The sequence below is a fragment of the Nycticebus coucang genome, chromosome 24, assembly GCF_027406575.1.
Source record: "Nycticebus coucang isolate mNycCou1 chromosome 24, mNycCou1.pri, whole genome shotgun sequence".
Lineage (NCBI taxonomy): Eukaryota > Metazoa > Chordata > Mammalia > Primates > Lorisidae > Nycticebus > Nycticebus coucang.
Window position 1 is genome coordinate 32596399 of NC_069803.1, and position 25236 is coordinate 32621634.

The following is a 25236-nucleotide window of genomic DNA, read 5'->3' on the forward strand; positions in this document are numbered from 1 at the left end:
ACCAGTTCTGCATAAAAGGTGTACAAATAGTGGACAACTCTCTACACAACTTCATAAAGAAAAAGATGAAAACCGGAAGTGGCACATGAAAAAGGTGCTAGAATCAGCACTGTAAGCACAGATGGATGCTTTCTTAACGTAGAAGAACTTATTTTAAGACAGCATTGTAATATTTTGTAAAGTGTGGAAGCATACACATGCGTGTTTATGTACACTCGTGATATAGGAGCACAGTCTTAGAGACAGCTCTGTCACCTGCTAGCTTTGGGGCTTGGATGAGTTGCACAACTTCTCTGGTCTCTCAGTTTTTCAACTGTGAAATAGGGATAATTATAAAACTCATTTTCTGAAGATTAAATGAGATGACATGAGTAATGTACTTGGCTCAGTTTCTGGTAAACAGAGAAAATAAACACTAGCTACTATTATTGCTGCAATTACCGGCATTTTATTAATATCGAGAAAGCTTGTTATCATTATTATCATTATTCCACATTACGGGGCCAACTAAGCAAGTTACGAAGTGATAGCTCATTAGGACAGCTACATAAATAGCGTTGAAGAGCTCTAGTGACATGGCACAATGCAATCTTAAGAGCAGGGCCAGGTGTGTTGGGTGCATTGATCTCCCCTTGGCTGTATAAGAACCAGGAGCTCAACTAGAGGACCATTCACTATCTTTAGAATTTGCATCTGGAGATAGGGACTTTCAGCAGCTCAGGAATATCTTTGGGAACCCAGGTCCTTCTGTCCGCCATCCAGAGACTTTCCCCCTCACACCTGTCCTTGCAAAGTCACCAGACACTCCTGCAGGTTCAGACATCGCAGCTAAGAACATTTATTGCCTTGCTTGGTCACTAAGCCCCCCAGTTCCAGGCAGGCGTCCTCTCATTCCTCATTGGTCAGAATCGTATGTCATGCCAGAGCCTAAATCAGTCACCAGCCAAGGGGGCCGAATTCTTTGTCTGGTCTAATCAAAATTCACCTCTGGGGCTGGGTTGTGGGCCAGCCTCCCCTAAGACCTTGTTCCTTAGTCACTGAATATATTTGGGTTCCTCCTGTCAAAGAAGAAAGGGATAAAATTGCTGACCAGACAACCCACAGGACGTGGGTTCTGCTGTGTGCAGAATGTAAAGTAGGGTATGTTATATTACAAAAGACAAGAAGAGGACTAGAAAATAGATGGTAACTCTTTAAAATATTCAAAGCATTTATCTTTGAATCATGTATAAGTATTTATCTTTTCTCATCTTTTCCAAGTTTTATAGAATTAATATGTAAAAATAAAATAATAACCTTTATTATTAATATTATAAAATATTAATACTGCTTTCTCAATGTAGGGTCAAGTTCGTCACAGGACAAAAATGCTTTTAAGGGCGGCGCCTGTGGCTCAATGAGTAGGGCATCGGCCCCATATGCCGAGGGTGGCGGGTTCAAACCCAGCCCCGGCCAAACTGCAACAAATAAATATCCGGGTGTTGTGGCGGGCGCCTGTAGTCCCAGCTACTCGGGAGGCTGAGGCAAGAGAATCGCGTAAGCCCAAGAGTTAGAGGTTGCTGTGAGCCGTGTGACGCCACGGCACTCTACCTGAGGGCGGTACAGTGAGACTCTGTCTCTACAAAAAAAAAAAAAAAAAAAAAATGCTTTTAAGAATCTACTGTGTGGGCTCGGCGCTTGTGGCTCAAGTGACTAAGGTGCCAGCCACATACAGCTGAGCTGGCGGGTTCAAATCCAGCCAGGCCCACCAAATAACAATGACAGCTGCAACCAAAAATAGTCAGGCATTGTGGCAGGCACCTGTAGTCCCAAGCTACCTGGGAGGCAGAGGCAGGAGAATCGCTTGAGCCCAGGAGTTGGAAGTTGCTGTGAGCTGTGATGCCACAGCACTCTACCCAGGGTGACAGCTTGAGAATCTGTCTAAAAAAAAAAAAAAAAAAATCTAGTGTGCAGGCTCCTTGTCCATAGCTCAGTGGTTACAGTGCCAGCCACATACACTGAAGCTGGCGGGTGCGAACCCAGCCCAGCCCAACTAAACAGCAATGACAACTACAACAAAAAATAGCCAGGCATTGTGGCAGGTGCCTCCCAGCTACTTGGGAGGCTGAGGCAAGAGAATGACTTAAGTCCAAGAGTTTGAGATTGCTGTGAGCTGTGATGCCACAGCACTCTACCAAGGGTGACAAAGTGAGACTCTGTCTCAAAACAAACGAAGAGTCTGTGTGGAAAGTTTTCACGACGAGTCCACATTTCACCTTTGCCTCCTGCCTAGTCCTCACAGGATTTCACACGTGGTCCTCTTAAATCGCTAGGCAAATCGCCCAGCAGGTCAAATTGGAATCTGGCCACAGTCTGATAGCAGGACTGAATCATTTCCAGTTTTCAGAATTGTTTGCCAGTTGAAATGTGGCTGTAAAAGTCCAAAAGGAGATTTTAAAAAATAACAATTGTAGTAAGGCCAATTTGGAAAGATTGGCCTAATAGGAACCCGTGTGACAGGAGGCAGCCCCTCAGGGCATGAGGAACATTTATGAATGAGAGAGATATTTCCAGAAATGACAGACAAACAAGATATAGCAATCGATACCTTTAGGCTCAGTGGTGTCGTTTCAATAGGCTGAAGCTCAGATGTTTCTCTGTGGTCTACGATTCACACAACTATCTATTATCTCTTTCACTTCTCACAGTGAGTGAGCAAGTGGGCTGCAGAGAAATTGCGTGAACTTGCTAAGCTGATTGTCAAATGTATAAGAAACTCAGGCAACAGCCATTAAAACACCCTTGAAGTGGTGGGCATAGTCTATCACAGAGCAATACCTTGTTAAAGCTAAACAACTAAAGCCAGGCAATATTGTCCTGGGGAGCTGGACGGAGGCATCAGAACAACAAACAGGCTTCACTCTCACAGGAACACAGAGGTGTCATGGCTGTCCTGAGGGAAGGGCTGACTTTTTGATAAGTTAATGGAATAATTGTTCATCCATATAGGACAAAATGAACTTGGACCTCTACCTTCCACTTTCAGGTGAATTAGGACATAAGTGTGAAAGGCAAAACTAGAAAGTTGCTAGAAGTTTTGGTTTAGAAGATGCTTCAATTACCCCCAAACTATGTCTAAAAACAATCATTTTATTTTATTTACGTGGGTCTGTTTCAGTGAGGTTCACCAAGCCACAGCCCTTCTCTCTTTCTCTCCTGCACTCTCTCTTTCCATTTATATATGTGCATTTTTTTCCTGAATCATGTGATAATAAGTTGTACACATAATCTACTCCTTTATCTCTTAAAACCGTGTATTTCTTTTTTCTTATTTCTCAAGCTGGGTATGCCGTGACGTCACAGCTCACAGCAACCTCCAACTCCTGGGCTCAAGCGATTCTCTTGCCTCCGTCTCCCAAGTAGCTGGGACTACAGGCACCAGCCTGGCTATTTTTTTGGTTGCAGACATCATTGTTGTTTGGTGGGCTCAGGCTGGATTCGAACCCGCCAGCTCAGGTGTATGTGGCTGGCACCTTAGCTGCTTGAGCCACAGGCACCGAGCCAAAACTGTATGTATTTCTTAAGAATAAGGAAATGCTCTGATGTGACCCGAGTAGTTATCAACTTTGGAAAACCTAAATACGATATTTTAATTTAAATCTGAATGCAATATTCTAAACCTAAACAAACACAGAATCCTAAATCTGAATACAACAGTTTTACCTACTACAATATAGTATCAAATACCTAACACTGAATCCGATGTGGTATTGTAATCTGAATACAACACTTTTATCTAAAATAATACAGTGTGGATTATGATATTCTGAACCAGGATCTGACTTTTATCTGATCTACTCTCCACATGCCAGTTTTTCCAACTGAATGAATAATGTCCTTTATAGCCATTTTATTTTTCCACACAGGATGGAGTCTAAAACCGTGTGTTGCTCTCAATTGTCATGTCCCTTTAATCCGGAACATTCCTCAGCCTTTCTTCGCCTTTTATGACATAGACATTTTAGAAAAACACAGATCAATTATTTTATAAAATGTCCCTTCATTTTCAGTCTACCTAAGGGTTTTCATGGTCGGTTTTTCCGCTACACATTTTTGAAGGGAATACTACTGAGATGAGCAGCTGGGGAGAGCGGCTCCTGTCATTTGCTGTATGTCTGCCTGCATTACGTGAGTTTTTAATGAGAGCATATAATTATTTGATATAATTTTTTGTTTAAATAAGGAGAACATACTTATTGTTGGAAGATGCGTGTTTTGAAGACAAGCAGGCATGTCTGTTTTTCAGATCCCTGGAGTAGGCCACGGAGGCTGGAAAGGCTGTGCACAACAGAAAAGAAGGAATCCTTTCTGTCTAGGACAGTAAATCACTTTCTATCTACTTAGGCATTGGCAAACGTTTTCATTCGGGTGTCCTAAGAATCCAAATTTTAGGTGGTTTGAACTTCTAGAGATTCAGCTTTCTTTCTGCCCTGTATTTCCATGTTGCTGAGCTGTGGGCATGGGCTGATTGCTAATGAACTCAGCCATTGATTCTGACATTGCTTTTGAGGTTCTTGGGGCCTCACTTTGAAAGCTGAATAGGAGGAATGTGCAGAGGCTGCAAGGGTTTTCAGAATCCTGGGGATGGGAGCAAGGTCTTTGTGAGTGCAGTGATTTCCTGCAGCTCTAGGGAAGCCCTGACTCTCCAAGAGTTGTGAAATATTTTTGGATATTTCTCATGTCAACTTCTGCTCATTGAGGCTGGTATTCACAGGATTTTGTCAGCAGCACAAAGGCTGTCAGTTCTCCTGCAGTGCACACTCTTCTTCAGCTAACCCCTCCAATGCTGCTGAAGTTGGCTCCTCTGCGGAATTTCTCAGGTGGTTCATTCTGCCTGAATAGTATGCCAATTTTCCTTGATTGCCATTGATGATGATGGCTACTGCAAGACTTCCCACTAAAGGGCTCCTGATATGAAGGGCTTCAACAACCTTAGGACTAAACACATCGGTCTCCAAAGTTTATTATGTTCTTTCCCATATCTGTTAACCTGGTTGATGAGAGTAAAATCAAATTCATGACAACTAGGTCCAAGAAATAGGTGCAGAAAGCTGCGTCCAGGAACCATCTCTTTCTATCCCTATCATTCGGAAACACTGCCACACAAGACGGCTATTGAAAGGGAACTCTCTCTACTATGCATTGTTTTGACTTTTCCTTGGGTCTTTCTCCTCCCAACTCTGAAAGTTCATCCAGACAGAGCTGGTTTTGCCTTTTCGCCCTCGTTTCTGCCACAAATAACACACGGGCGCCACCTGTTGGCGAACATGTTTGATCCCCCTCTGCCTCCCACAGCTTAGTCTCCATCTAAATCCACCTTAACTTTCATGTTTACATGGATGGAGCTGGAACATATTCTTAGTAAAGTATCTCAAGAATGGAAGAAAAAGTATCCAATGTACTCAGCCCTACTATGAAACGAATTATGGCTTTCATATGAAAGTTATAACCCAGTTATAACCTAAGAATATGGGGAAAGGGGAGAGGAAGGGGAGGGAGGGGGGAGGATGGGCGGAGGGAGGGTGATTGGTGGGATTACACCTACGGTGCATCTTACAAGGGTACATGTGAAACTTAGTAAATGTAGAATATAAATGTCTTAACACAATAACTAAGAAAATGCCAGGAAGGCTATGTTAACCAGTGTGATGAAAATATGTCAAATGGTATATAAAACCAGTGTATGGTGCCCCATGATCACATTAATGTACACAGCTTTGATTTGATTAAATAAATAAATAAATAAATACACCTTAACATTTGTATGCTGAGAAATTTCTATGTTTTTTTGAGACAGAGTCTCAAGCTGTTGCCCTGGGTAGAGTGCCGTGGCATCACAGCTCACAGCAACCTCAAACTCTTGTGCTTAAGTGATTCTCTTGCCTCACCCTCCAAAGTAGCTGGGACTACAGGCGCCTGCCACAACACTGGGCTATTTTTTGGTTTAGTTGTCATTGTTGTTTGGCAGGGCAGGTCTGGATTCAAACCCACCACCTCTGGTGTATGTGGTTGGCACCTTAGCTGCTTGAGCTACAGGCACCGAGCTGAAATTTCTATGCTTTTCTACTCTCATCCCTCTAACTTGCCCTCTAAGTCAAAGAGGTTGTCTCTTCTTGGACCCCTGATCTCAACCCAGGACTTGAAATATCTTTGTTCACATAATTGTCCTGTTATGTGCCCTTCCTACCACTGCAGAATTTGTTATCTCATACTGACAGTTTAGGGATTCTTGTTCACCTCTTTCCCCTGAAGATCACCCACATGACCTCTTCTCTTTTTCTATCTTAAAAAATTAATTAATTAATTTTAATTGACAAATAAAAGTTGTATTTATTAATGGCATACAATGTGATGTTTTGAAATATGCATACATTGTGGAATGGCTTAATCGAGTAATTAACATAGCATTACTTCACATCTTTTAATTTTTTTGTGATGTGAACACTTAAAGTCAGAGATGTTTCAAGCATACGCTACATGCCATCATAATGACCTCCAATAGATCTCTTGAACTCATTACTCCCAACAGACCGAAATTTTGTGTCCTTCGATCAACCACGCTAGTCTTTTCTATTTTCCTCCATATGCTATGCAGTCAATTCTGTGCAACGACTGAAGCTGAAGTCAATCCTGAGCAAAAGAACTAGGGCTGCAGCTGAGTGTGGGAGGTGGGAGATTGAGATCCCTTTATGCCATGTGTGTGGGAGCCCTTGGAGGGCCAGGGATTCCATAGCAATTACCAAGGTTGCAAGACAATGTGTGTGTGTGTGTGTACCCATGCATGTGGGGGATGGTGGAGGGGGTCCATCCATTTTACCAAGTAATACAATGAAAAGTCCTTCAATAAACTTGTCATTGGGACACTCCTGTCAAGAATCACATCTTCTTTTCTTCAGATATTGCTGTCAGAAACATCCTTTTCTTTTCTTTTTTTTTTTTTTTGTAGAGACAGGTCTCACTTTATGGCCCTCGGTAGAGTGCCGTGGCCTCACCCAGCTCACAGCAACCTCCAACTCCTGTGCTTAAGCGATTCTCTTGCCTCAGCCTCCCAAGTAGCTGGGACTACAGGCACCCGCCACAATGCCCAGCTATTTTTTGGTTGCAGTTTGGCTGGGGCCGGGTTTGAACCCGCCACCCTCGGTATATGGGGCCGGCGCCCTACCGACTGAGCCACTGAGCCACAGGCGCTGCCCAAGAGTCGCTTAGAAACATCCTTTTCTTCAGCTGTTGCTGTAGCAACTTGCTTCCTGCCCTGGGGCTTCCCTGACTTTGAGGTGTGTGTGCTGTAAGATCCTGCCTGGTGTTTTTTCTGTGACCCAGAAGGACTTCCTGTGGAGAATCTCCATGATAGATGTTCCTCTTCCACCCCTCTGATGGAGAACTCTGAAGTCATTCTACACAGCAAAGTGAAGGACCTGGTGGGACCCAGCCCTGCTGCCTTGAGGGTGATAGGCTGGAGATGGAACACTTGCTGGGCATCTCATAGTCTTCAGTCCCCACTCCTTCCTGGATCCCCTCCCAAGCCAAACTACCTGCCCACAAGTCTCAGGAAAGCCTGGGTGGGGGGTGGGGAGTGGGAGGACATGGCAGAAAGTTTCACAGAATCTGAAAGAACTATTGCAACCTCAAATCCTCTCTGCACAAACTGGTCTTACTAAACTCAAGTTTATAAACAAAGTTTGAATCCAATGTAACAACCACTTTTGTGAATCAAAACACTACATAGTCACTGTGCCAATTTGTGAAAGATGGTTTTAATGTTGCGCATACATAGCTTGAAAATATTGTGATGGTCAGTGTGTCAGTTTTTCCCTGTATTTCTGTCCATTTTTGCTCATATTTTTGGAGTTATTATGTATAACACCTTAAGGAGTCTTAGATATTCCTGGTGAACATTTATATGTAGTTTCTCTCTTACCTTTTTTCTTACAGGGCATTCTGAGTGATATTCAATTCATATTTATTTGGTAAATATTTTCCATCCCTTCGCTGTCAGCATTCTCAAATGTGTTTCAGGTTTAGGCGTGTTTCTTGAGGAAGACATAGTTGGAACTTTTAAAATGCATTCCAGTAATCTTTGCCTTTAAGCAGAGAATCTACTCCATTTCCAAGAATTATAATTGTTGACATTTTAAAATTTATTTACATGACTTTCATTTTTGTGTGCATTTTAAATGTTTTGCTACTTTTTCTTGGTTTTTATTAAATTTGTTTCTCCTTGTTTTCATTTTTCAGACTACTCAGAGTTGGACTACTCAGAATTTTCTCTGAGTTTTCTTATTCCATTCCCCCCTCTCCCCCCGCTAGACTACAAGTTATATATTCTGCTTTTACTTATGGTTAACTGAACATGCATATTAAATTTAAAGTAACACTACCCTGAACATTAAAAGAATTATAGGATGGTTCTTTTGATTTCCTTGTCATTTCCCACGCTCTTTTAGTTCAGGGTTTTGCCTCTCTCTTTGCTTTCAACCCCACAAGGCAGACACTATTGCTGCAATTTCATATCACTGATGTTTGTTTAGATTTACCCATGAGTGTCACGTTCCTTGCTCATTGTCCTTCTTCCATTGCAGACCTTTATTTGGGGTAATTTTACTTTCACTAAAGTTGTTCTTTAGTGATGGTCTAGGGTGGAAAACTATTAGTTTTTGTTTGTCTGAAAATGTATTTTGTACTTGAAAGATGATTTCACTAATGGCACTCACTATTCAAGGGTGACAATTATTTTTCTGGACTACTTCAAAGATATTACTCAACTGTCATCTGTCAGTCTAAAGATCGTTCCTGGGTAGGGAATTCGCCTCCTCTCTGTTTTTAAGACTTCCTGCTTGTCTTTGGAGTTTCATGTTTCACTGTGATGTGTATAGGTGCTGCTATCTTTTCTTAACTTGCTTGGAGTTTGTGTACTTTCTGAATCTGAACATCATAATTCATTAATTCTGGAAAATTTACTCCTTTTACTTCATTGAATATTGCCTGTCTCCTTTCTTTTCTTCTGAAATTCTCTCTCTCTCTTTCTCTGTGTATTACAAGCTTCATATTTTGCATCTTCCAATTTTTTGTCCTTTTGACTCTGTGATATAATTTCTGGGGAAACTTAATTTATTCATAGTGAGTCCTGATGTGATGTTTGGACATTTCTCTTGATCTTATTTTATATTTTCCAACTTGCCATCCTTGCTTATTCCTCCCCACCTTACCCATTCCTGTTTATAATTGACTAACTTTTAAAATTTTTTATTGTTTTAGACTCTAATCTCATGATAAATTATGATCAACTTTTTAATTTTTTAACTTTTTTATTATTAAATCATAGCTGTGTACATTAATGCGATCATGGGGCACCCTACACTGGTTTTATAGACCGTTTGACACATTTTCATCACTCTGGTTATGATCAACTTTTGTTGCATTTCTTTCACAATGATTTGGAAGTTACATTCTCTTTCTAAGAATTGTACATAAAATTTAAATTAAACACGTTTCTATCAACATCTAGAGTTACCCGCCATTTATACCACTCCCAAATCCAGGCAGAAGTTTTGCAAGGCCTTACTTTCCTCTACTGTTACTTCCGGCTGATTCCAGAGCTCTTCCCTGTGCTCACTTCTGCCCTCTCAAGCCACTTCCAAAGTCTGCATGCATTTTGAATGCATTATGAGCTACATTTTCTCCTTCGGTTCCATCCTGTTTTCCTGCCAAATGCCAGGGGCTCCTCCTAGAACTTCTCTTCAGTCAAGGGATTCATGCTGACCAATTTATACTTTTAAATAAATCTATTTATTAATAAATGTCATGCACCTCATCTACTAACTACCTTGATTCTATCCATCTCTGCCATCACAGATTGCAGGCTCCTTAAGGTTCCTTGAGCTCAGGACTGCCATACGTAGTGCCCTGGCCATGGTCAGTTTGCGTTTATCAATTCACCACAGAGACACGGACTTTTCCCTGGGGACTGTCATTAAGGAAATGCTCCCTGCATTGAGTTCTTTCCGTCGACTTCTTATGTGGAAAGCAGCGTCAAAGCCAGCTACGGCCGCCGTCGCCAGAGGGCAGTGTTGACCAGCTTTCGACTTCTCAACCCGCGCGCTGCAAAAGCTCTCAGGGTGTTGGCTCCTGATCAATAAACACACAGCGTCGGGGCCAAGCTGGTGTGCACACTTGGCTTCCTGGGAAGCTTTCTCGAGGAGGAAGCCAGTTCTTATATACGCTCAGGACGGTGGCCACAGCTCAAAGTTCTTACTGCTCTGCCCGCCGAGTGACCTTAGCGGGCCTGGCCCTGCCACAGCCGCCGCAGGGGGCTCCCTCGCGAGGGGCAGCTCAGAACCGCGACAGGGGCTGGGGACGGTGAGGGTCTTGCTGCGCCCCACCCTTTAAGGGCTCCCTGTGGGTGACTGTCGCGGTGGCTTTCTTGAGCACTGTGGGCTGCAAGGGTCTCCTGGGAAGTTTTTCTGGGGGTTGGGGTTGAATGACGTCCCTAGCCTCTCACCCCGAGCAAGGCCAGGGTGAGTCACTGAGAATTGGGGACGGGTGTTGGGGAATCGAGTTAGCGGGGCCACAGCTGAGCGGCCCGAGCCCTGCCTCGGAGCCCGGAGCTGGGCGCTGAGCCCGCAGCCCAGGAGCGGCCTCGCTCTCGTGGGCCGGGTCTCCTCAGTCATCCCCCCTCCAAGGTGTGATCGGGTTCCCGGGCGTGGGCGCTCTGCGCGTTAGTCGCAGACCCCGTGTCGCCACCGCCACCTCTCCCGGCGGCGCCACCTCTGAGCTCTGTTACCGGGAGAAGCTGCTCCTGCGCGCCAGCTGGGGGTGCTCTCCTGCTCAGCCCTCCTGAGGGCTCTTGCTATGGGTCTTTTGCTTAGTTTGGCTTCCAGCTGTTTGAACCGAGTCTCCACTCACTCCCTTCCCATTGTGATCTAGATGAGCGCTGGGACTGTAATGAGCCATGGTGGCCAGCGACAGCCCTCAGCTCTGCGCACACGGAGACGCAGGTGACCTTTGAGCATGGACAGGAGTGGGGCGGGAGAACGGAGAGGGTGAAGCGGAAAGGAAGGGGAAGGGGTTGAGGAGAGAAGAGGCAGCAGAGGGCTGTGCTGACAGCACAGTGACCCAGCGGGGACCCTATCCGTGGGCCTATTTCTCAGAGCGCCCTGCTGGCCTCTCTGAGCGATTGAGGGTGGTAGGAGCTCTGAGGGCCAACCACCAGCCATGTCCGGGACACCCCCTAAAGGTATTAAGCTGAGCAGCCCTGGAGGCAGAAAGGTGTGGCTCCCCTACCTGCCTGTGTGGCCTTGGGTGAACTGCTGTCCTCACCTGTAGAGTGAGGATAGAACCATCCATCTCTGCCGGTTGTGAGGGTTGGAAAGGAAGGCCTAGATTTCCATAGAAGCTCCCTGAGCCCTCTGGGCACCTGCAGCCTGCTCTGCACTATAGCTGATGTTCCCAGAGGGTTCTGCTGAGGTTGGAGCCAGGGGCTTTTCAGGGAGGAAATGTGACCAGCACTGCCAGGACGGCCCTGCTGTCCCCTCCAAACCTCCAAGGGCCCCAGCCCCAGGGGAAGTGGAGGAGACTGGTGGGGGTAGGGTGGTGCTCAACTTTGTTCTAGTTCTGGGAGAGCTGCTTACTGGTTGCAGCAGCAGCAGGGATGACCTTGGGCTGCAACACTGGAAGGAAGGTCTCCAGGTCATCTGGGGTGATTTGGGCAGCAGTAAGTGCAGCTCTGTGGCACCTGGTTGGTTGTGAAAAAAAATTTTTTTTTGAGACAGAGTCTCAAGCTATTACTCTGGGTAGAGTGCCATGGTGTCATGGCTCACAGCAGCCTCAAACTCTTGGGCTTAAGCGATTCTCTTGCCTCAACCTCCCAAGTAGCTGGGACTATAGGCACCTGCCACAACACCCGGCTATTTTTTGGTGGTAGTTGTCATTGTTGTTTGGCAAGCCTGGGCTGGATTCAAACCCACCAGCTCTGGTGCATGTGGCTGGTGCCCCAGTGCCGAGCTTGGTTCTGAAATGTTTTATGTGCACACAGCCACTCTTCCTATCCAACCTGCCAGAAACAGAAATATTTCTGAAGGAAGATATTCTGAACAGAATAAATAAAATAAATTTATTTTGAATGGTGTCAATTCTGTGCATATTTTCATTGTAATGGAATTGAAATTCAGAAAACAAAGGTAGCAGGAAGAGGAAGACATCAGCCGTGTACTGCTGTGGGGATGGTTTTAGGTGCCAGTTGCAAGCAAAGAGCTGGCACCTCTTAAGAGCTCCTCCCTGGTACAAGGAAAGAGAAAATAAATTGAGAGGTAATATATAAGAACTCAGGAGAAAAAGTCAGGGGTTGGGACTAGGGAAGGAGAGGTGGAAATGTATCTGTATGTAGGTGACAGAGAAGGTCTCTTAGGGATGTTTGATGAGCCCTGTAGGAAGTGAGGGGGACCTATGTGGGCATCGGGGCAGAGTAGTCCAGCAGAAGGGATGGCTCAGGCAAAGGTCCTAAGGCGGAGCATGCCTAGGGCTGGAGGGACGGTGGGAGGCCAGTGTGGCTGGAGCTGGTCAGTGAAGAGAGATTAGGGGAGATGGTGACTTGGCAGGATGAGGCTGCATCAGGGAGGGAGGTGCTGCCTAAACCTGAATGTGCCTGCAGGTCCCCTGGGGATTTGTTAAACTGCAGATTCTGATGCAGCAGGCCTGGATGGGGCCTGGCAACCCGCATTTCTACAGAGTGCCTGGGTGTTGCCCATATTGCTGGCCCATCTGCCACACTGTGAGTAGTGGGGGTGTGGCCTTGTGGGCAAAAGTAAGGATTTAGTCTTTAGTTTGAGGGAACTGAGGCGTGGGAACCTCTAGATTGCTCCAAGTCACACAGCAACTTATTCTGACCCTTATTTAAAAGGAATTGCACTAGCTGCTGGTTAGGCTGCAGAGGCAAGGGGGAAAGCAATTAGAAGCCTACTGAATAATCCCCAAGGAGACGGGTGTGACTGGACTGGGGAAGGGAGAGGGTGTTGATGGGAGAAGAGGTCGGGTGCTTCAGATAGTCTGCAGATAAGGGGCAGGACACGCTGGCACACTACATGTGCAGTGTGAGGGAGGGAGTCTGGAGTGACAAGGGTATAAGCCTGAGCAAGCAAATATCGCTTCCATTGATTAACATAAAAGAACCCCCAGGACATAATATTTGAGATGTGAGTTAGACATTTGAATAGAGGGCTGAAATTTGGAGGAAAGATCCAGGCTAGAAAAACCAATTTGAGAGTCCAAGAATAGAGAGCTGGCCACTACCTCCCAGGGGACAGAAGAGGAAAGGAGAGATATGAGGACTCAGCTCTTGGACACTCCAACCCTTTGAAGGCAAGAATATGAAAGGCACCCCGTAAAGGGGGCTGAAAGGCAGAGGCTTGCCAGTACAGCTGTGTACTGTTTGGGTCCAGATACTACATTGGTTATCTACTGCTGCATAACAAACCATCCCCACATGGAGTGGCCTGCAAACACTTTATTCTCACAGTTCTGTTGTCTGGGATCACTGATGAGGCTGCCTTGCCTGAGGTGAGAACAACCACCACGTCCTCACGCCTGTCTGGGGTTGGTCCTGGCTGTGAGGTGGGGGCTGTTCAGTCCTCCTCACTGTCTCTCCTTCAGAAAGCCTGCCTACCTTCTGCACAGCGTGGCAGCTGGGTTCCCAGAGAGGAGGAGTGGAGCAGTGGGAATAGACCCAGAACTTTTGAGGCATCCCTTCCTCCAGGTTTTATTAGTCGAAGCAATAAGGCCAGCTGGGTCCTCCTATTGATGGAGCAGCATGCATCAAGTACACATGGAGGTGGAATGTTGGTGGACGTCTTTGGAACCACCTGCCACAGGCTTGTTCTCTATTACCATTTATATATGCTATTAAAAATGGGAATTTAGGCCAAGTGGTATATTTGGGGACACTGGGTGCCAGTCTGCTCTCATGAGCCAGCACTGAGCTTCTGGTAAGTCCTGTTCCTGGCTTGGGCTCAGTTTCCTCATTTGTTCCACTAGGAGGTTGACAGTTGCCAGAGGCTCACGGCACTAGATAACTTTTAAATTAGCAAACACAGGTCAAGTGCTTGGCACCAGGCAGGGCACATGTAGTTCTAGCAATTGTCACTGTTTTTCCAGCCTCACAAGCCTCTGCTCTCTGGCAGGAGGCAGCATTCCACAGGTTGGCTGGGGGCTGACTCTGACAGCAGCTCCTGCAAGGGACCCTCTTTCCCTCTGCACACAGCACAGCTAACTTGGAAGTTCTCTCCTATGAAAGAACTCAACAAACCAGTTTTCCAAAATAACTTGCCCTGTGTTTACTTTCTTTATCGCGTCTTTACTTGTTGGGTGTTGCAATATTTAAGAGCGAGGTAGAGGCTGTCCTGTCAGCTCCCTTCCACTCCCTTCCTGGCTCCACACAGCGAGACCCGCTTCCCCGGTTGAGCTTACTGAGCGCCAGCTCAGGGGTAGACGGTTTACAGTTATCTAATTTCTTCTTTATGGCCGCTCCTGATAAGGAAGCATTACTCCAGTTTACAAAAAAAGGAAAACGAGGCACAGAGACGTTAAGGAACTTGCTCAAGGTCACAGAGCCGTCACAGAAATGTCAGGGTCTGAACCCAGGCCACAGATGCTGGAGCAACTGGAGAAACTTTTCCATGCTCCAAATCAGCCAAGTTTGGCAGCAGCACTTGCTTCTGTGATCAACTGTTCCTCCTGTGGACGGAGGCCTCCACAGCCCCCCGGCTTGAGGGCCCCGGCCGGCAAGGCTGGGTGAGAGGTATGCTCTTGGGGTCACAAAGGGATCAGAGCCTTGGCTTCGGCCCCCGACCGACCCTTGACCCCTGGCGTTCTGTGCGGGCTCTCTCCCATCCCGGAGGGTCCCGGCGCCCCAGTCCCAGAGCCTGCGCCCCAGGGCCCTCGCCTCCGCTCCTGCCACCTAGGCGAAGCTGCCGTGTCTTGAAGATCAGCGCACAAACTGAAACCAAAACAGCAGACGCCTCGGAGCGGCTGGGCGGGGGCGCAGAGCAGCCGGGCGCGTCACGCCCCGCCGGCCCGGACCCCGCTTTCCCCGCCCCGGCTTCCCAGCGCTCCCTCCAGTCCCTTCCCCAGGCCGCTCTCTTCCTTTGCGGTCTCCTCCTTAATGGCTGGATAAGAAGTGGTGGAGACTTGAAGGGCTCGGGACTGGAAGGGGCCCGGGAGCAGTGGGTGGCGGCCGAGGGCGGGACGGGGGCGGGGCCCGCACTCTCTCTAAGGAGCGCCCCTAGCTCGCGGCACCGCCGGGACGCACAGCCTGCCTTGGGGCGTCGGGCTAAATGGCGGCGCGCAGACTGGGCCACGGCGTCGGGCGGCTGCTGGGCAGCCTGCGAGGAGGACGCTCCGGGCAGCCGGTGCGGCCGCTGCGCGGGGTGAGTGCGCCTCGAGGGACGGCCTCCGGGCTCTGGGGCAGCGCCCCCGCCGCCGCCGCGCAGCCCGGCTGGTACCCCGCGCTGAGCGCGCAGGCGGCCCGGGACCCAGCCGCCTTCTGGGGCCAGCTGGCGCGGGACACTCTCGTGTGGGACACCCCCTACCACACTGTCTGGGACTGCGACTTCAGCAGTGGCAAGATCGCCTGGTTCCTGGGAGGCCAGTTAAACGTAACTGGTGAGTGGGCTTCGGGCCATCCAGGACGCCCCCAACTCTTGGGTCCTAAGGGGAGTCGAAGATCCCCAGGCCAGGCGGATCAGAGCAGGCATCTTGGCAGCCCTCTAGGACCTACCCTCCTCGGGGGTTCTGCATCACCCATCGTAAACCGTGGCTCCAAGTCACTTCCGACGCGAAGCCCACGGGACCCCAGAGGGTCCAGTCCCTCCCTCCTCCCCGCTGCCCACCTGCTGCACTCGAGCTCGCATACTTGTTCCCAGCTCCGGATGTTGCCGCCGGAGACCCGGCGGCAGCTTGAGATGCCCAGCTACTGGCGGTGCCCCGGCGCCACCCTTCGCTGGCGGTCTCCAAAGTTCAATCGCAGGGTGCACAGCGCCGCGAGTGCAGGCCTGTGGGGGCCAGCGGGCGACCCCGGAGCTCCCCGGAGTGGGGACTTTCCTGTTCTGGTACCCAGGGCTGGAGGGAAAAACTGAAAGCGTGTGGCGGTTGTCACCGCCAGCTGCTCTGCCCAGGGATCCGCCTGGGAAAACCTTGCCCATGTAAACAAAAGGAGTTGTGGCGGGTGGCTTGGGGAGGAGAGAATCCGGCCCAGCAGCTGGAATTGCTGACCTCCTTTGGCGGGGCTTGTGCATGGGAAGGAAGTAACAGCAGGCCTCCCTGGTCTCAGCGTGGAAAGCTGCGCTCTCAGTGTGGCCTGCTGCAGACTGGAGGGGCCTGAGATCCCAGGACACCAGCTCTAGCAGCCTGAATCCACTGCAGTTCAGCTAAGGTTGGGGGTTGGGGAACACACACTGCACCCTCACCCAACCTAAGCAGAGTGTGGAGTAGGCCCAGAGCTTCAGGGGGCCGCCAGCATGATGGGTGGGCCTCCAGGAGGGGCCTAGCGGCCTGACAGTTGGGAGGGGCTGTGGCCTGGGAGTATGGCCAAAGCCTGTTTGGTGGAGCTGGGGAGACAGGGGGGTGTTTCAAAAAGGATCCCAAGGTTTTTGTTGCAGGATCATGCCCCTTCCCAAGGCCCGAGCTTTGGAGGTGGCCTCTCTGAGGCTCCCTGTCCACCGTTGGGGGTTCTGTTCTCCAAGCCTTTGTGTCCCCTGCTGCTAGGCTGGCTGTGGGGACAGTGCTGGAAGGTGTGGAGCCAATCCAGCACTTACTAGTGATCAACAAGCAGTAGCAATTTTAGTGTTACCTTCTGCATTCGCCATAAAATTATAGGTAGTGTCTTGCAGTAATTTTTCAAACAGAGAAACTTAAAAGAACTTTGGACCAAAATTATTTTTTCATATTGTATATCACTTTTCTGGTATAATTAAAATGGGTCACTTATTAAATGTGTTTTCTTCAAAATGGAATCAGCAACAAGTGTCCTTGAACTAGTTGGAGAAAACCCAGAGTTGGTGGAATGTGCCCTTGAATGGGACAAGAGCAACTTACCAAAGCACAGAGGCAGAAAGTGTACAGCTCCTTTGGGAGAGGCCGAGGCTGCAGTTGGCTGGTGCAGAGCTGCAAGCTCACCCTCAGATAAGACAGTGGCTGGGCCTCCCGGGCACACAGACGGGAGGCTGGGCCAGAGCTCGGCAGGCAGCTCTTCTGCCTTCTTTCCCTTCACTCATTCTTCTGAAGGAATGGCCTATATGGCTACCTGAACTGGAAACAGCTTCAGAAAACTGGCTCATAGAAAAGCAGCTTTCAGCAGCTGTCTCACACTGAATGTGCATGTTCACCTACCCAGCTGTCCTCAGTGTCTCTGCCCTTTGCCAGTTTCCGAAAACCACAGAGGTAACCGTATGAAAGAGTCCAGACCAGGCCCCACTGTCCTGGGAGCCCCTGTGAAAGCTGTGGGATCTGTCATGTGTGGTAAGGTCAGCAGGATGATGGCTTGTTCCAAAGGAGCATTGCTCTTGAAACTTCCATTACCCTTTCAGGAATATCTGTACCTGTGGCTCTCACTGTGCAGTGCTTAGACCAGCATCATCATCACTACCTGGGAACGTTTTAGAAACAGATTCTGGGGCCCATCCTAGAAGTCTGGAATCAGAAACCCTGGGAGTGTGGCCCACCTAAGTTTGACAAGCCCTCCAGCTGCACACTCAAGCTCCAGAACCATTAAATCAGGGCAGATGAACGCACTTTTAAAGAGGCAAAATCTGGATTAGTGCACTGGAGATGGCTCTATTGAATAAACAAACAACAAATAGTGGTTGTATAGGGGTGCAGTGCAGCTGGGTGGGTCCAAATGCGTCTTTAGAGTCACAACTTGGTTGAGTTCTTGCTGTCCCTTTCCTGCGCTTTGTGTTTCATCAACTGTAAAACAAAGAGGTCGTGTAACAAAGTTCTGTTCTTGTTGCCTTTGTTTCATGTCAAAGCGCCCCAGTGCCTGGCGGCCCCAGACAGCAATCACCTTAGCACACTGGCGGATCCTGTGTGTCAGGACTTTGGACAGGGCCTGACGGCAGTGACTTCAGTTTAAAGATCTTAATTGACGTCACATTGGTGATTCTGTAATCCGGCAACATCTCATTCCATACAAGAGAATGAGTGTTTGATGGGCTGAGTGGAGGAGATTGGTTTTGAAAAGAGAAAAGGACTGAAGAAAGCAGACAAAGAGAACAAAAAGGAGGTTAGTTGTTTCAAAGTTACCTCCCTTGTAAAGGTTCAAGCAGAGGGAACTGTGTATCACGCTGGCATGTCTGAGGATCTGGCGCATATCACGCTGGCTAAACTGGCATGTCTGAGGATCTGGCTATGGTCTCACTCACCTTATTTCTCTGAAGGTCAGATAAACAATTTAGTTTGGATTGGTGGCGTGGGCCTTCAGCACAGCTCAGTCAGCACCAGTGGCCTCCTGCGCACTTTATCTAACACTTGCCCCTGCCCCCTCGTGCCTGAGCTTGAAGTCATCTGCCCGCTTCTCACTCTGAAGTCTGGGGCTGGTTGGAACAACTGCGCTCAGCAGGAACTGTGGCCCAAAGCACCTTGAGGGGCTTCTCCTAGCATGATGGCTGGGCCCAGGGAATGTTCTGCAACCAGAGGTCTAAGAGACCAACGTAGAAACTATTAGGGTTCTTTCTACCTGGGCCCGGTTGCCTGTTTGTACCTGTTTCCTTATTAATGGGACTATCAACACACCCATCCTGGGGCTGTTATAATTAAATGACAAAACACTCATAAAGCATTTCCTTAGCACAGATTCCAAATCACTTGTTATTTATTAATGGAGCATGTGAGGTTGTGACTTTGAACTTGGCCTTGGCAGTGCTGCTGAAAGAGCTATGCTTTATCCGACCTGGACCACGAGTTTGCATCTGATCAGCCTGGGATAGATGGGGAGTGGAAGGTATGCAGGTGGCAGAGATGGCTCTGAGAGCATCACAGGACCCTGCCTGTCTGGAGCTCTGATCACAAGGGCCCAGTGGACGGGGTGGGCCAAGTCTTCACTCCCTCAGGTGGCTTGGTTACTATGTTGTGCTTGTGTAAAACTGCTTTGCAGGGTTTTTTTGCAAAAGGTTTTTTTGAAAGTCAGGTTCTATAAGGGATTCTTTCCCTTGAAATTGTAATTTCACAATGACCAACAGCCCCTCTTTCCAGCTTACAGTGGCCTATGCCACTTAACACTTCCCCAAAATTTGAAATTTGGCTCTGTCCTTGTAGAGTCCAACAGATTTTCTTGCCTGTGGTACAGAAACCAAAGGTGTCAGGAAGTTGCAAATGCAGAACCAGAGGTTAATGGTCTATGCTGCTCTCGAAACTCACAACTAAGCTCTATTTTCTAAACCCCAAATTTTGAGTGATTTTTTTTAAATGTGTGTATTCTTATTCAAGAACGAGTGTAAAAAATTATTTATAAGCAAGCATTGAGCACCGAGCAACTTCTTGATGTTTTTGGAACGTTAATTGCAGGAATAGAAACCATTTTACTGTTGCTGCCTCCTCTCCCTAACGCCTTCCAATAATTCAGAAGGCAGGGACCCTGATGGTGGCACACTTTTAATCATTTTTCTCTCAGCAACTAAAGTAAGTTTTCTATGGGTTTTCAAGGAACTCTAAATGAAGATGTAACCCCAATCTTGAGAGGAAGATATCCCAGAAGAGGCTCTGAATTATTTCCAGTTGTCAGAGGCATGACTTATTTTAAATAGCTGATGCTCTCCAGTTGGCAAATACAATTTTTGTGACTGATGTAATATCTTAAAATGTACCAGGGAGGATTACTATTTAAGGAAAATCCACTGTAAATCCTTAGCTCACATGAGTATTAGTTCCCTAGTTTCTTTTGATTAAATTGGATTTCTGTATGCTGGGATTCACTTAAAGTTAGAGTGTGTGAGGGCAAGGGATGTATTTCAAACAGCCAACACTAGTTCTTGAAAATTCCTAGGTTAGGGCGGCGCCAGTGGCTCAAGGAGTAGGGTGCCAGTCCCATATGTCGGAGGTGGGGGTTCAAACCCAGCCCTGGCCAAAAACCACAAAAACAAAACAAAACAAACAAACAAAAAAACTGGCTTCTTGGGGCGGTGCCTGTGGCTCAAAGTGGTAGGGCACCAGTCCCATATGCCGGAGGTGGCGGGTTCAAACCCAGCCCGGCCAAAACCCACAAAAAAAAAAAAAAAAGAAAATTCCTAGGTTAGTGTATGTCATCTTTATAATGGAAATGTAAATGCTCTTATAGTTCCTTTTTTCTTTTTTAGCAAAACTGAAAACAAGCATTAGCTAACCACCTGCAGACCTTGCAGACACCTGGCTCCTCCTACCCTGAGGGCATGAGTGTGGGTGGTTAGCGATTCCATGGCACAGATGTGGAAGTAAAAGCTCCAATTCATGTGCAGTGACAGGTAATCCAGAAAATACCTGCATTCTAATGAAAAGATGGAACATAGACCAGCAAAGATCAAGTCCACACTGGGGTAACATGCTTAAGGTCCTTGTAACTGCTCTGGAGAGAACGTGGTAAGGGTGTCTTGGGCATGTGGTCCCTGTCCCTCAGAGACCTTGTGGCCCAGACTGGGAGTGGGGGGGGGGTGGCGGGCACAGTGTCCCAGAGTGGGGGTCCCTGGCAGAACTGGGAAGTGTTAAGTGGTGTGGGGCACTGTGAGGTGGAAAGAGGTCATTGATCATTGTGTGCTGGGAGATTTGGAAAAGGCTGGATGTAGGAGGTAGAGTTTGAGGTACACTTTCATGGTACTAGGCCCTTGTCTAAGTCTTGGAAATGCTTGGAAGTGGGATTTTCTTGTCCCACTGCCCAGTTTTCTGGAAGGAATTTTTTTTTTTAAATTGTTGAGGATTCATTGAGCGTACAGAGAACTGGGTTACACTGATTGCATTTGTTAGGTAAAGTCCCTCTTATAATTGTCCTGCCTCCAAGAGGTGTGTACCATGACCTCCCACCCCCCACCCTAGGAGTTTATTTTCTTTGGCTTCCTCCTTCTCTTCTCTGTTCCGTCCTTCCTTTCTCGCCTTCCTCTCCCTCTCCCCTCTTCCTTCTTTTTATTCCTCCTGCTGATGTAATAGCAAGAACCACAAATGCGTGCTCAGAGCCAACACATGCGTGGGCCCCCATTCCTCCCAGACTCCACACCTCGCTTTCTGTAGTGCTCAAGTCACCTGAGTGTGGCCCATAGCAGCTGTGAGCAAAGGGGAGGGTTATTGTGTTTGCATCATGCCTGGTTATATAACAGGAAACCTGCAATAGAAAACACTCACTGGCACCTAATTCTTACAGTTACCCCCAGAATCTGGGATCATATTTCCACAGTGGATTAGGAAACTGAGCTCTGGATTAGAGAACGTGTGAACTGTCTGTGGTTGGTGAGTGGATGGGCAGGGGCTGAGCTCTAGACCTCAGGTTTTTAGCTGTAACCTTGGGCTGCCAGCCAGTGAGGCTTGGCCAGATGTCTCACAGGGCTGACATGTATGTGTAAAGGAAGTAGAAGACTCTCTAGAATCCAGGGTCTGCATAGAAGGTAGATGTGCATGCGTGGTCTGGGCCCTTGTTTGAAATGTGCAATCAGACCGGATGGGGCTCTGCCACCTACACCTTCACAAGCCCTCTGAGGGATCCAAGGCCGCTCCAAGGGGAGAAACCCTGCTTTAGGCCAAAAGGAGAGCAGCTACTTGAGGGGCAAAGCCACAGACACAAGAGGTCTGTTTCTTCCCTGGGCAGAACAGTCTGGTGCTTGTTAGACCCCAGGGTGCTCCTCCAGCTCCAGGACATGGCGGTCTGTCCATCATCCCGAGCCCAGCACATCTCGCCCTATGCTGTGGGCGAGGCTGCCTGCATACAGGTGTGAGCAGGACACCCACCCCTGCCCACAGGAGGCCTCAAGCTCTCAGCCTCTCAGGCTCAGTCAGAGGAGGCAGGGGGTTTGCAGGAAGCGGGTACTCAACAGAGAGTAAGACGTGGAGGCTGAGTCGGCGGCGTGGGTGGGCAGAGGGGTCAGCATCCCAGATAGGGAGAAACCAGTGCACAGGCCTTGGATCAGAAGGAGCTCACCAGAGTCACACGGCCTGGGGAGAAACAAGGCGGGGCAGCCTTGGAGGCCACTTTGTGGTCACTTCTGTGTGTGTCAGAGGTGCCTACAGGACTCTGCACAGGTTCCCTTATGACCTGCCTGCGTCGTGCCGTCTGTCAGCCCCGGCAGAAATGACACCTGGCCGATTTTGCCAGGCCTGCAGCTGCAGCCCATGTGCTGTCCCTCCTGTGACAGGGCTGTCCCCTCTACCTCTCCCAGCTCTGCCTTCCTGTTTAGCATACAATAGGCACAGGATGCCCTGAGGCTGTGAGGCTGAGGGGTCAGCTTGAAGCTGGGCAGGCTCTCAGTGAGAAGGTGTGTCCAGGAAGGCTTGTGCACATGTGCCTACTTGAGCCCCACACTGCTGCCTCCTTCTGGGTCACCGGACCACTCAGAGGCTGCTGGGGCAGGCCCCTCTTTAAAGTGACTCCAGGTCAGACTCATAGCAGACAGAGTGTGGGAGCAGGAGTGGGTGCCGGAGTGGGCGTGCGCGTCTCCTGGGGGCGGCCCAGGAGGCAGATTGTAACTCAGCAGGTCTGGGTGGGGCTGAGGATTTGTACCTGTGACCCGTGTAAACAGAAAAGAGGCTGAACTGAAGATTAATTTGAAGAGGTTTGTTCTGTGCAGACTTTGAGGACCATGACCCAGAGCCACACCCAAGAAGCCTTGTGTAGGGCATTTCAGGGAGACAGGAATCACATACAGAGTCATAAATCAATACGTGGAAGGTGTGTATTGGTTTGGCCTGAAAAGGCAGGACATCTTGAGGTGGGGGTTCAGTGGGGGGGGGTTTTACAGGTGGGTTTAAAGATTTTTTAGTTGACAAGGAGCTGAAAGAGTTAGGCTTTGTCTAAAGACCAGGAGTGGGCGCACCAGCCACATGCACGGAGGCTGGTGGGTTTGAACCCAGCCTGGACCAGCTAAAACAACAATGACAACCGCAACAACAACAGCAAAAAATAGCCGGGCGTTGTCCCAGATGCTTGGAAGGATGAGGCAGGAGAATCTCTTGGGCTCAGGAGTTGAGGTTGCTATGAGCTGTGACTCCATGGGACTCTACCCAGGGCGACAGCTTTAGGCTCTGTCTCAAAAACAAATGAACAAAGAAACAAAGAAACAAAACAAACAAACAAAACAGGAATGAGCAGAAAGATAAGGGGCTGTTAATTAGAGACTAGGCCATACACGCAGATGCAGGTGGTTTGTAGAGTGTGTTGTGGACCTGCAGGTGCCTCTTATATAGCCTTAGGTCTGTTAATGAGTCACAGTGGATGTCTCCAACAAGGGAGGGGGCATCAAGAGGCATGTCTGACCTTTTTCATCAAGAGGCATGTCTGAAAAAAAAAAAAAGAGGCATGTCTGACCAGAAACTCATTTTTAGGGACCCCCCTTAGCCAAGAGGGGGTCCATTCAACCAGCTGCTGCTGGGGAGCCCGTGCCTGTGGCTCAACGGAGTGGGGCGCCAGCCCATATGTCGGAGGTGGCTGGTTCAGGCCCTGCTCCGTCCAAAAATTGCAAAAAAAAAAAGATTTTATTTTAGTTTGTGCCTGCCCACAGATGATGGCTGGAGCGGCCCTGGGGCTCAAGTGGGCAAGTGTGCACAAGCCTGCGTCTCCTCTTACTCGGCCCGTTCCTCCACCGCCATCTCTCTGCAGTGTCAGTCCTTGGCCGGTTGGGTCTTCCCAAGCTTGTCATCACCTGCCCACAGTCACTGCAGGGCACAGGCCAACAGTGGGGGTGTGGGGGTGTAGGGGGACATGGGGGTTTTGGGGGATGTCAGGGGACTTGGAAGGCCCGTGGGTATGGGGGGTGGTTACTCTGCTGATTGTTCAGAAGCTAGAAACCTGTGGTTTTAATATTCTTGATTTAAAATATTGGACTGGATTGGTGTGCTTGCACATACGCACACCAGCCAGAGACTCACACCTCTGCAGGCAGACTCGTCCTGCAGGCCAGGCTGCTGGCACTGGCATGGCAGCGTACTGATTTCCCCCCTGGCAGGCTTGCGGCTTCTCTGTCTCCTTTGCAGGCCCCTTGTTCTTCTCACCTGCCTGAATCAGCCTGGCCTTGCCAGCGGGCCTCACCCTTCTCCCACCTGTTGCTTGGAGCAGTCTTCACTGCCTGGCTGGACTGTTACAGGCTGACCGTGGAGGGCAGTGTGTCAGCATAAGACTCCGGAGCGGACCTGCCCATGCTGGGTCCTGCTCTGCCACTGTGCGTCCTTGGGCAGCCTGCTTAACCTCTCTGGCCTCTTTTACAGTGGGTAAGAGGAGACCCTAGTGGTCCCTCCCTTTGGCCCACAGGGACAGTGTCCTCATGGAGCTGCCTGTGGTCATTGGTGCTTCAGCCTCCGCTCTGTTGTCCTGTCTGGGGACGCTGCCTGCCACAGTCTGACTGTGTCTTGGTCATTTCCTTGTGTTTCTCGTGATTGTATGTGTGTCCCGCACCCACAGTGGGGTCAAGTATCTGTCCCTGCATGTCCCTTTGCACTCAGCAGAGGGCCTTGCTCAGAAATGTGCCCAGGAGAGCTTGGGTGCCATCGGAGCTGCAAATGACACTGGAGACCCTGGTGAGGGACTGGGCTTTCTGTGGGGTTAACACACGTGCACGTGTGCACATGCGTGACCCTGAGAGGCAGGGGGGCAGGTGGCTGCTGCCCCCAGAGATATTCACAGGAATCATTTTCTGCACACACTTGGGGCCCTCTGGAGAGTCAGTCTTCGGTGCCTGATTGTGAGGGTGCAGAGGGGCTCTGCAGTGCTGGCTGGAGTTAGGCTGGTCTTTGAAATCAGTGAGTATTGAGCAGGTGCCAACGAACTCAACCCCACTAATCCTCAGGTTTACAGTAAATAGGAGAACTGACCTTCTGTTTCTGCAGGGAAGTCATGTGGTCTGAGCTTGGGTAGCGGAATGGGAGGGGAGCAGAGCATTCTGGAAAACCAGGATAGCATTTCCCTATTGTTGGATCCCTCCTTGGAGCAGAGGGTGGTATTGAGGGTGCCAGTGAAAACATGAAAGGGGAGTTGCCCCTCAACCCGTC

The 25236-nt window shown here is 48.9% G+C and overlaps 1 protein-coding gene across 1 annotated transcript in view; it reads left to right on the forward strand.

Annotated features, from left to right (window-relative positions):
* Positions 1-15215: 15215 nt before the first annotated feature.
* Positions 15216-25236, forward strand: part of ACSS1 (acyl-CoA synthetase short chain family member 1) — a 46340-nt gene continuing 36319 nt past the window's right edge. The window contains exon 1 of the mRNA XM_053578539.1: positions 15216-15690. Coding sequence (XP_053434514.1) covers positions 15363-15690 — 328 coding nt within the window. The 5' untranslated portion in view covers positions 15216-15362. The remainder of the gene's footprint in view (positions 15691-25236) is intronic.